This window comes from Mus pahari, chromosome 1 (assembly GCF_900095145.1).
Source record: "Mus pahari chromosome 1, PAHARI_EIJ_v1.1, whole genome shotgun sequence".
NCBI lineage: Eukaryota > Metazoa > Chordata > Mammalia > Rodentia > Muridae > Mus > Mus pahari.
In genome coordinates, this window is record NC_034590.1 from 100,322,823 (window position 1) to 100,335,517 (window position 12,695).

At 39.7% G+C, this 12,695-nt stretch overlaps 1 protein-coding gene across 10 annotated transcripts in view; it reads left to right on the top strand.

The window, feature by feature from the left end:
- The window catches only part of Plekha1 (pleckstrin homology domain containing A1), a 50,466-nt gene that overhangs the window by 13,588 nt on the left and 24,183 nt on the right, over positions 1–12,695 (top strand). For all 10 annotated transcript variants that reach the window (XM_029536711.1, XM_021207471.1, XM_029536720.1 and 7 more), the window contains exons 2-4: positions 599–759; positions 6,543–6,599; positions 9,604–9,649. In XM_029536711.1, coding sequence (XP_029392571.1) covers positions 619–759; positions 6,543–6,599; positions 9,604–9,649 — 244 coding nt within the window. In that variant the 5' untranslated portion in view covers positions 599–618. The remainder of the gene's footprint in view (positions 1–598; positions 760–6,542; positions 6,600–9,603; positions 9,650–12,695) is intronic.

The following is a 12,695-nucleotide window of genomic DNA, read 5'->3' on the forward strand; positions in this document are numbered from 1 at the left end:
ACACACACACACACACACACACACACACACACACACACACACACACACCTCCAATTAAAAGTAAAAAGCCAGGCATGGTGGTACATGACTTTAAATTCAGCAATGAGGAGGCAGAAGCATGAGGATCTCTGTGAGTTAAAGGTTAGCCTGGTCTACATAGTGGATTTTAGGCCAGCCAGGGATACATAGTATGACCTTGTCTTAAAACAAACAAATAAAAAATAAATCTTTTTAAAAATTTAAAACCATGAAATAAAAAGTGGATCATCTTGATTTGTGAGGAAATTAAAATTTGACTGACTGGCTAATGTTGAGTTCACTTGGTTTTATTTTAGGGAGAGATCAAGTGAGTTATTTAGGTAAGCAGAGTGGCTCTTTGTCTTCCCAGTTTAAAGTTGAATTTAGTGTACATTTGTTGTGTCAAGCTTTTGCCCTAAAGTGCTTTGCACCAGTGTGTCTGAGGTTGGTATGAGCTCCTATTAACTGGCCTCACCTGCAGTGGAAATCTGCTGCCTGTGGAACAGACTGCACTGTATCTTGACGTTCACTGAGGAAGTCCTCTTTCTAGGAGCTTACTGTTAATGTTTTCATTTTACAGTGTAATGTTCAAGCCCAGAAATGCCTTATGTGGATCGACAGAATCGCATCTGTGGTTTTCTAGACATTGAAGAAAATGAGAACAGTGGGAAATTTCTTAGACGGTATTTCATCCTGGATACCAGAGAAGACAGCTTTGTATGGTACATGGATAATCCACAGGTTTGTAAAAACTGAAGCTTACCTTATAACAGGTTACCTTATAACCTTAATACAACAGAAGTTGTATTTAGCACAGTATTTGATATAGGCGATAAATTTGTCTTCTTCACAGTACATATTTAGGTTTATTTCTACCAGTTTAACTCCTTTTTGAACCTCAGAGGGTAAAATTAGCTTATTTGAAATTAAAATTTATCCCTGAATATATATTTTCTCCCTCATGTGAGGCAAATACTGTTTCTAATAGAAAGTGTTTTGACTAATCACAGATTTGAGATGCTCTGCCTAGGACTGTGAGTGTTAATTACCATTGGAAGAATTTGTCGTCCTTTCATCATGTACTGTCCACTGAGTGTCATTGTGATGAGTCTATGATGGAAATGGACTTTCAATTTTGTTGTTTCCTCGTAAGTCTCTCAGATTAAGAAGTTGAAAAGTATAATCCTCCTTTTAAGGGCTGAGATCGAGCTCAGTGGGTGAGACTGGGGCCGAGTCTGAGGACCTGAGCTGACTCCTGGAATCCACAAGGAAAGGACACATTTCCAAAACTTGTTCTCTGATCTCCACAGGAGCCCTGATGTACAGGCCCTCCCTCCCACTCTACTGCCCCAATAAATATAAATAAATAATAAACAAAAGAATGAAAGTCCAAGTTTTAAGATCAGTGAGAGACCTGAAGTTAAAAATGATCTGTTGAATAGTTGAAAACTTACTGTTGGTGAAACTTGTTATTTCAAATAAAAACTATTCTAAAACTAAAAATAGAGATATGTGTCATAGTGAAGTATGTGGAAAGTGACGGATGAGTCTGGCCAGCTTTCTACCTAGTGTGTTGATTATACAGCCTGGGAGAGAGCGGCAGCTTTAGAAAGGTCATAGTGCCTCACCTAGCCAGAAACAGAGCCCTATAACTAATTTCTAGTCTTCATTACCTGTGTTTTGATATGGTAATGTGTAAATATTCATTTATATATGTCTGAGGATTACAAAGGATCTTAGTATTAATTTAGTCTCTTCCTTCATAAAGAAAAGCATCTTCAGTTTAGACATAACTTGAATAACATACTGCTAACTAGTATAGATTATATTCGAAATTGTCAATTATTACTTTTGTATGAGCTAAAATCCAGTTGTTTGGATCTTCTCACCAGTCTTGATTTAATCCATGTAGGTTTAGCCCTTTATTTATAGGCAATCTTTGAAATCTGGGGGGTTGGGATGGGATATATTTTAATCCAGTTTTTACTAACTGTGCACTCACTTGGTATGGCGAGGCTTTTTAGCTGGCAGTGACATGTATGCTCTGGCAATGTCCACGAAGCCCTTACTGACAACTTTGTTTTATTTCCTTAGCCCTGAGTCTGAGGACCTTTCTTAGGAGACAGCCACCTGGCTGAGCAACTGCATGGTTATTATCTTCATTTACTTGGTCTGAGTCAGTGGGAGAAATAACAGGGCAGCAGAAATCAAAAGTTCATGTTGACTTCTTTTCCTCAACATATGAATCAGATTGTTGTCTTTTATGGCCTTGGGTATTTAGCTGGGACATGATTCATAGGTAAAACTGAATCTTTGCTAGATCTCAGCTGCTGGTTCCTGCAGGGCCAGGGCATATGTTGTCAGTGTATTTCCCCTCTCTTTGCAGAGGACCTTACATATGGTTCTCCTGAATTTTCCCTAAAACACCTTCATTCATTCATTCATTCATTCATTCTTATTCTAGTTTTCCCTCTTTCCAAAACTTCTCACTTAACAGATGTAAACAGATAAAAAAATGAAGTATATTTGTTACCCTGTATGAAGTATGAACTTGGAATTCAGAAAAAAGCATAATTACAAAAAGCAGAGGGAGCTGACATTATACTAGAGATGTTAACATTTAAAATTGACCTAAGATTGGATTTGACTTTGGCCCAGAGTTGGAAGAGTAATGATTGCAGGATTCAGAATAGCAGGCAAGCCGGGCATGGTGGCACACACCTTTAATCCCAGCACTCGGGAGGCAGAGGCAGGTGGATTTCTGAGTTTGAGGCCAGCCTGATCTACAAAGTGAGTTCCAGGACAGCCAGGGCTATACAGAGAAACCCTGTCTCGAAAAACAAAAACAAACAAACAAACAAACAAACAAAAAAACAGAGTAACAGGCAAAGGAGTGAGTGTAGGAGCTTGCAGTGTGTTAGCATTGATAGTCTACCTTGGCAAGAAGGCATCTTTTAGGCTTTGCACTTAGCTAGGTCTTTTCCCACTTTTTGTGTGTGAGGCAGGTGCTGGTGGTTGTCCCAGCTGTAATAAGATCAGGCTGTCCCAATAAGCCTATACTTCTAGAGCCCAAAGCTGGTCTTGAACTCTTGATCTTCTTGCTTCTGTCTCCTGTGTGCTGGAATTATAGGTGTGCAACACCACACTCAGCTCACATGAACTCTTTAAAAGACCTTTGTCCTTTTTGTAGTTAGTACATTGAGTTTTCTGAACATTTATATAATATAAAGTCTTTTTCCAGCTTGCTAACTTACACACTTGTCTCTTTCAGCCAGTATACTAGCCATTAATACCAGATTTGTTTCACCTTTTACAAATAAAGACTAAGGCACACCTCCTCCTGAAATCTTGCTATTAAATTAAGCTACATGAAATTGCCAATTTAGAGACATTTTGAATTACAGAAAATAGCAACTTGAGGTGATTCCACCACATCGCATATGTTCTAGTGCATACATAAGTGCTTGGTGAAGCAGGCAGCTTTGCTCCCGGCTTTTCTTAGGGAGCTACCTCCTCTTACTGCTTTCTTTGCCACCAGCCGTCAGTTTAAAACCCACTGTAGTCTGTTACAAGGACTCATTTCATGGCTAAGTTTTGCTGAGGAAGTTGGTAATGATACAGAATTAATAAAATATATATACTAGGAAGTGAATTTGAAGAGACTTGAAAAATGTGTTTGGTAAAATGAGTTGAGGAACTTACAGGTATATTCAGCATGTTTCCTTTTTTATCTTGAATGTCGTATTAACATATTTCATGCTTATTGCAGGTAACACAGTTTGAAACTTAGTTTCTTTTTGAGAATTTTCTGATTGAGAGCAATCATAACTGGATATTTGAGTATGTTTTGTCTTCTAACTACTTACATTTCCTTCTGCTGTGAACCTGTGTAATCTAGATTCCTGTGCATCATGCTTTGGCTTCTCATTTTTCTTTTTCATGTAAGACTTAGAGGTCTACCCAGATAAGTAAAATAGTGGACTGATAGAAAACTTAAAAGAAAATGTTATTCTGAAGGGGTTATCATATTTATATTATATAATGTTAATTTATAATTACACATGTATATTATGTTATAATATATTATCAATTTATATGTATTAATACACATACATGTGTTATAGTTATATGTATATATAAATATATGTTATATAATATGTTATTCATAATATATAAATGTTACATTGAGGGAGAACAGTATTTGAAAACTCAACTTTGGTTATAGTTGAATATTGAATAAAGACATTTATGTATTCTATTTCTTTATCTAATTTTTTCTAACCCTAATCCTCCTTTATTTTTAAGAAACAAAAAAAAAATTGAGCATAGAGTATAACCTTTCAAGCTTTAAAGATTTATAATTTTACTATCTATATATCCATTCCTTTTTTTTTTTTTTTTTGGTTTTTCGAGACAGGGTTTCTCTGTATAGCCCTGGCTGTCCTGGAACTCACTTTGTAGACCAGGCTNGCCTCGAACTCAGAAATCCTCCTGCCTCTGCCTCCCGAGTGCTGGGATTAAAGGCGTGCGCCACCACGCCTGGCTATATATCCATTCCTTATACTTGGAATTTTGTGCATAGTATATAGTTTAAAGCATATCATAATGCAGTTTAACTATAGGTAGAAGTTAAAAAGCTCTGAAAGCTTGTTCCTGCCAAAAATTCCCATTTTGTGTTTGTCTTAACTATGAAATGTTTAGTCTTCCAGGAACTTGCCCAGTCATTCATTAGAATAAGCCAGTAGGCTTGTTTTTTAATGTACATTATTATAAGTCACTTTAAAACATGGATTCTGCCTGAACTGTGACAGAGGGAGTCTTAACAGTTGAGTGTTTTTGTTTCATCACTAAAACTGGACTCATCCCCTGCCCCCTTGGTTGTGGTTGTACTATTTCCATATTCCCCTCTAATGCAAATAGATCATTATCTTCAAAATGTGTTAAGCAAATTATCATTGTAGTAATGGATCTCCTCAGGCTTTCTCATTAGTTTCAGATTTTCAACAGAACAAACTTGCTTCTTAGTTTTCCATTTAGACTCTCCAAGTCTAGTCCTAGTTTAAGTTCCCAAGCCATTGTTTTCTTTTTGGCATGTGGCAGGCACTGCCGGAGCTGCAGGGCCTCAGGTAGGCTGGGAAAGCACTCTGCTCTCAGCCCTAATTCATTGTGCTTGTATTTGTCTTTGTTTGTGGTTGTGTTTGTGCATGTGAGGGGGTGCTTATCCACTAGGTTGCACCCCAGCTCCCTAGTAACCATCTTCTACTGCAGCCCAGCATCACCACCTTCAGCTGTTGAAGACTTGGAGTTTACATTTTGTTCATCCAATCACAGTGTTTCATGATAGCGCCTTCTTCTCCTCCTCTTCCTCCTCCCCCTCTTCTTCCTTCTCTTCTTCGTCCTCCTCTTCTTCCTTCTCTTCCTCTTCCTCCTCTTCTTCCTCCTCGTCCTCTTCCTCTTCTTCCTCTTCCTTCTCCTCCTCCTCCTTTTATGGCACAGATAAATTCTAAATTTAAGAATAAATGTATTTTGATATGCCAGGCAGTGGTGGTGTACACCTTTAATCTCAGCACTTGGAAGGCAGAGACAGGCAGTTCTCTGAGTTTGAGGCCAGCCTGGTCTACAGAGCTAGTTCTAGAACAACTAGGTCTACACAGAGAAACCCTGTCTCAAAAAAGCAAAGCAGAACAAAACAAAACATTGTTCCAGTCTATACACTTCTCTGCAGCAGACTTAAAGAGAATCAGTTGATTGCTTGTGGTGACACACCTATAATTTTAGCATTTGAGAAGTAGAGACGGGGAAGGTGATTATCCTTGGCTGCATAATGAGTTTAAGACCAGCCTGGGCTACATGCAATACTATCTCAAAACAGTAATAAAATAAAAATGGAAAAGATATTAAAAAGAGAATCAGTTAATACTTTCGGAAAAAAACCCATTAAAAGTAGATTTTAGTATAGCACTTACACCATTTAAAGGATGTGTCCTCATCCTCTCTGGTCTCACACTCTTCCTGCCTCCTTCCTGAGTTCCTTGAGCCCTAGGAGGGGGATTTGATGGAGACCTCTTATTTGATGGGCTTGGTGTTTTGCATACTGTCTGGCTGTGGGTCTCTGTTTTATCCCATCTGAGAATGGCTGTGCAAGGTACTAATCTGCTTTCTGCTTGGAGTCAAAAGACCAATAAGAGATATATTTGATAAAGAAAGACAGCTCTTTAACTGTAGGATACACCACAGTGGAGCAGAATGAGACTCAGCTGCTTATCCAAGTTGTCTTTTTGTTTTGTTTCCCTTTTTTGCCTTCTGGGGCTAGAACCTGGGGCCTCACATATGCTAGGACCACAGAGCTACACCCATAGTCCTACAGTGTTATCTCCATGTCAAATCTAGTAAGTGTGTAAACTGAATAAAGTATATTTATAAAACATTATTTTAAAAAATTTCAAACATTTTTAGTATATTATATTATTGTTAAATGAATAAATAATGTTGGGTATTAATTGTATTTTAATAATTATTTTTAGAACCTGCCTTCAGGATCATCACGGGTTGGAGCCATTAAACTTACCTACATTTCAAAGGTAGACTTTATATATTATTTAAAAAATTGATTAATTTTTTTGTTGATCTTTGATATTTCTGAGACAAAGTCTTAACTATGTAGCCTAGGCTGGCCTTGAGTTTTCAGTCTTCCTGAGTGCTGGGATTACAGTGTGTGCCATCATCACATGCAGATCCCATTGTGTTACTGTCTTAGGTGAATTCTGCCCCAGGTAGGAGTGTGGTCAGAACAGAACAGCTTCTTTCTGTCATTTGGCAGTGGTGCTCAGGTCCTGGACATGCTGAAGTTAGGACTCGGCTTCTGTTGTTAAGAAGTTCTTTACGTTTAAGTTATGAGATGTGGCAAATTAACAGAAGTAATACTGGCTTTTATGATCAGGGACATGAACGTCAGAAAGGAGAGATTGCTAAGGTCAGTGGCAAACCTGTACTCTAGCTGTCAGGGAAGTGGAGGCAGGATTGATAGCATGAGACCAGCTTTCATTACCTAGCAAGACATTGTCTGAAAATTAAATGATAAATAGAGTAGGAGAGAAGTCAGCTAACAGGCTCTATCTTAGAAGTTCTGGGGAAGAGTTTTTAAATTTATATTACTTGTCAAACATTTTCCCAACTTTTAAAATTCCATTGCCTCTGACATGTTGTTTTTATATATTTTTGAGATTTTTATTTTTATTGTGTGTGTACACCTGTGCGTGTGTGCATATATTATGCGTGTGTATATATTATGCATATGGGTACCTGCTAAGGCCAGAAAGGGGCATGGTTCCCCTGGAACTGAAGTTAGGTGGTTGTGAGCCACCTGGCACACAGGTGTTGGGAACTGAAATTGGTGCTGCAAGTGCTTTTAACCTGAGCTGTCTCTCCAGCCCCTGTGTTTTATTTTGAGGAAAATGTGCAGTGTCATCATGTTGAAGGGACAAGGTGGTTTTCCTTTACACTTCAATTTACTAGTTCCTGTTTCTTAAAATTGACTTTGTAGTACTGGATTTTAATTTTCAAAAATTTGGATTATATATCTGTTTAATAGCTTTTTTGTTTGTTTTTTGCTGCTTAAGACAGGCTCTCATATATATAAAACCTTGGTTGACTAGGAACTCACAATGTAGACTGGTCTGGTCTTGATTCAGGGATCCATTTGCTTCTGCCTCTAGAATGCTGGGATTAAAGGCATGTAATACCATTCCTGGATTGGCTTGTCTATTTACATATTTATATTTGTTTACACATTTGTTTGTTTGTTTTGTTTAGACATGGTCTCTCTAAATAGTCTTGACTGCCCTGGAGCTTACTATGTAGGTTAGGCTGGCTGGCCTTGAACTCGCAGAGATACTGCTGCCTCTGCCTTTCAGGTGCTGGGATTAAAGTGCTGGGCCACTACAACTGTTTGTTTTTAGTGTTTTGTAAAGTTAAGGTTAAGTTACTGAGATGTTAGCCCTGGGGGTTTGTCTGTGTGTGTAACTTTGTTTTACATGATAGCTATGAGCGTCTGTTGGTAACTTAAAATATGAGGTGCAAATGCCAGTGACACACTTAGTATGGTTGGTGGTAGTAACACACGTAGTACTACTATTAATGGTAGTGACTCAGTATTGATAAACTAATGCTGTGGTCTTGTGACAGGTGTGGATTGCTTTAACAGCACACCAATTTACAGATGTGCCTCTATTTAAGACACCTATCTTTATATGTAAAATGCTTTTATCTGTTTTACAATACAGGCATTTGTTTTCATTGCCAAAGTAGATTTCTGTTGTTCCTTAGACTAAATATATAATAGGTTATATATTTAAACAGAATAAACAGTTCAGCTTAAGTTGAATTGTTAAATTTTAGAAGACAAATATTTTCTGTAAACTGAGACATTGAAAATGTTTTTAGAGTGGCTGGCAACCTGCCTCCTGTAGAGATGGTTACTGGGAGACGCAGGCTTCCATTTTAAGAATGAACTCTGACCCCAGTGTTGCATGGCTACCCGTAGTAGTTGTGCACTAGGATGCAAGCACGCTGCCAAGTGCTTTCTCTGCCAGCAGAGCGATGTGGGAAGAAGTAGGTGAAGTAAGCTGATGAGAATGGGGTGCTGCCTGTAACTCAGGTATTGCCTCGTATTTTATGATGGGAGAGTGTTCTTGACAGGAAGTATTAGCTCAGGGAAGCAGGCAGGGAGTGGCCATTGTTTCTCCTCCTTCCATGCTCCTGATACAGTGTTAACATTTTTGTGCAGTACCTCTCTTTCCTCTCTGTGCAACTTTTACTGTAGTTTGCATTGTACAACTTTATTGTTCCAGCTTAGGCATAATGTTTCTCCCTACAATTGATTACTAGAACACACTTCGTCATGACTGGGCTGTGACTTATAGTTGGGATTCTCAGGAACTCCAGACTAGAATTCATGTGAAGTACAAAATATGGGTTCTGTCCCTGGGAAACGGCCCAGCAGTGACCATGAATAGGGACGGTTCTGAAGGCATCACACTCAGAGGGATAGCACTGAAGTAGTGCAGCTGGTTGGTTCACCTTGTGAGATGAGCTGTTGCATGTAATGACCCCTGAACCAGTGGAGAGGGAGTGCCATGTTGACCTCTCAAAGAGATGAAGGCCTTCTAGAATCTTGGATTTCAGATAAACAAGCATACAGTCTACCATCTTTGCTTACTGTTGGCTGCCAACATAGAATTATGAGGTTTGGGAATATTCATAGTTTCTATATTCTTTGAGGGCATGCTGTGGGTGATATACACACATAGTATTTGTATGGCATAATGTCTACTGATGTACTTTCAGCTTCTTCACGTTTCCTGGAGAAAATAAATATATTCAAAGAAAATGTGGAAGCATCATTTGTCTTATATTACAGTTGGGACACAGATTCTATATCTAATTTGCTATCTTTAGGTTGCTTTTAAATTTTAATTTCATATTGGTATGCTAAGTGAGAAATTGTGCAGGTGGAAGATTGCATAGTATTATAGACTGAGGATTGTAGTGTGTGGAGGAGTAACTCAGACCTCTTTCTCTTACTAGGTTAGCGATGCAACTAAGTTAAGGCCAAAGGCAGAGTTTTGTTTTGGTAAGTAGCCATGTTTACATTATTTATTTTCTAAATGATATCATTCCACTGACCTCCTCTTAGTTGTTTTTTTTTAAATGTTTATTTGTGTGTGTGTGTGTGTGTGTGTGTGTGTGTGCACGCGTGAGAGAGAGTGTGTGAGAGAGTGTGCATGCACACAAGTGTCCCGTAGACATCAGAGAATAACTTAGGAGTCAATTACCACAGTCCACCATGTGGGCTCAAGGGCTTGAACTCAGGCTCAGCGCCTTTACTTGCTGAGCCATCTTGCCAGCCCTGCTTGTAATTTTGTTTGTTAGGCTGATAAAATTTTTATCATATTACAAAGGAAAACAGCCACAAGACATAAACCTGTGGCTTAATGAATTAGTCTGTGAGAAATTCCTTTGCAGCCATCTTCCCAGGTGAGGGTTAAAACTTTGACCCTGGCTGCCAACCCAAGTCCCTTCCCTCTTCTCGTCTTAGTTATAACATACTCTGCACTCATGTGCAGCTCTTATGATCTCACCCAGCAGTATTTCAGGTAGTTTTTAGCTCTGTCCCTTGTATTCTCTATTTACCACATAATAATGCAGTGGACTTGGTCTTTTGTGAGGGAAGGAGATATTTACAACTGGAGGCAGGAGGCATTGAGGGTGGTAGATTGATGAACAGTGCTTACTGATTGCCTAGGACACGTTGGGCTGTGGGAGAATTCGGAGTGTTGGTGTTGGTGGACAGACAGATAAAATGCCTGCTGCTACCATTCCATCAGCATCATGCCAGAATTCAGTAGATAGAGGGGACATAGAGTCAGGGATGCCTCTGCGAATGAGGGTACCCATGCTGGGCACCAAGTAAATTACAGATCACTTTTACCACCAGTGAGAAGAAATCAGACCTCATGGGCACTGGTGTGCAAGGGAGGAGAACATGGTGTATGAACTGGAAGCAGAAGTCAGTGTGGAATGTTGACCAGTTGTCATTTTGAGAAAGGGAAGAAAGTAGAGAGCTCCTGAAGTGAATGAGGATGCTGGCTTCATGCTTGGGAGTTAAGCAGATAGATGAGTCATGTGGCCTTTGAACTACTGTACTTAAGGTCTTAATCTGGGGTGGATCTGATGATGGTGAGAGAAACTAGAAGACCATTAGAAGAAAAGGTGCAGAGACTTGGAGACTTGGCAGCCACCCAGGCAGATTCCAAATCCTGGCTATTATGAATAGTACTAACACGGGTTTGCAGGTGTCTCGTTTGTATGCTGACTTTATTTCCTTTAAGCATATTCCCAGAAGTGGTGTTTAGTTTAGTTTAGTTTTTTATATATGTGGAAAGTAGAAGTAAAAACAGCCTGAAAGTAGAAGGGGTCAGGGAAGAGGAGAAACTGTGGAACAGGATCCTGGGATGTGATACTTAATCTTGATTGTCAAGTGGCTGGAACCACCATGGAAACAACTCTGTAACAGAGGTGGGAAGATCATCCTAATGTGGGTAGTCTATTACATGTCTTGAAGAGGCAGTGAGCAGAGCACACCAATTCATTATTCTCTGCTTCCTGATTGCATGCGCAGTGTGGCCCACCGCCTCCTCTTCCGTTTCCATGCCTTCCCTGCTGTGGTGGACTGTATCACCTGGGACTGAGAGCCAGAGTAAACCCTTCCTTCCTTAAATTGCTTTGTCAGATATTTTGTTGTTGCAGTGAGGCAGTAACTAAAACATGGAGCAAGAGAAGGGTCCAGGGAGTGTGGACATACTCCCTGGCACAGTGAGACCTCTTGGCTTTTTTTATTAATGGGCATTAATAAATGGAGAAATTTAGAGTGTATTAAGAGAATCAGTAGTAGGCCAAAAACAAGATTGCCATCCTCTCTCTACGTTATAGTGATAGAAGGGACAGAAATTAAGATTGACCAATTGGTATAAAAAGGGACCATTGAAGTTTAAAGAAAAAGGTAGAATTAATGTGAATGTTTAAGTTCTTTGCTCTCTTCAGTGTGTAAGAGTGACTTTGTCCTGCAGGTTGATGTTTAGCGCAGTATCTGATGGCAGCCACATGTATCCAATAAGGGAAGTTGTTGTGAACAGACTGAAGTTGGCCACTCAAGAGGCCTACAAAGAAACTCTTGTGAAAATTAGACATTCGCTGCAGATTAGAATTACAGTTACTAAATAAGAGAATGTTTCAGAGCCTTGTGATTGACAGATGTCAGAGCCCATCAACTAACAGAGATCTTTGATAGTTCGAGAGAATGGTGTAAACTCCACATCCATAGTCATTGGGCCTAGTTAGAATAGTGATTTTTAGTTGATACAAAGATTAAGACGAGCTTCTTGTTAGTCCTTCTGATGGTTTGATAGTCATTCTAAGTGGCAGCATATCTCTAATTACCTAGATACAGTGGGAACGAGAAATACTCAAACCTTACCTTTGATAACGGGAGGGGATTTGAGCAGGTGATACGCTGTGTATAAATGTGGAAGCAAATGGAGGAATGGTAGCTAAGTTTGCAGAGCAGAAAAAGACCAATAAAGAGCTAACCATTTCAGTGTCCTGTCCCACCTTTCTCTAATAGGGTTAGGTAATGGGGCTTGTTTCAGGGACTGGGGAAGCTACAGTTGGGGAGGGGGTTCTTTGAGAACTGAGAACAGGCTCTTTGTTCAGGTGTCTTTAGAACAACAGCAACCACAAATAGCCTCTAGTCTCAGTCCCCATCTGACTCGTGTGTGCAGCCACCCTTCCCCCAGCCCAGCAGGGAATGGGACGTGTGGTGTCTCCAGAAATAGAAACTAACACTAATCCCAGAGAAGGGAAGGAATGAGGCATGAAACTGGAAAGGAGGATTAAAGGAGAATCTGAATACTGAATGCACCCCTATCCATGCAGCCCCAGGGAACCTGCAGCCAGCTGCTGCCAGTGATTGGTGGGTAGAGCCCGCCTATTCTCAAGATGCAGACATCTGGATATTTCCACTAGGAGAGCTTGCTGACAGTGAGTGCGCTGTGCAAGGTCGCAACCCCACTACCCAAGAGGGTACAACCAGCCTTTTAGTCTTCCTTTAAGATAGTAAC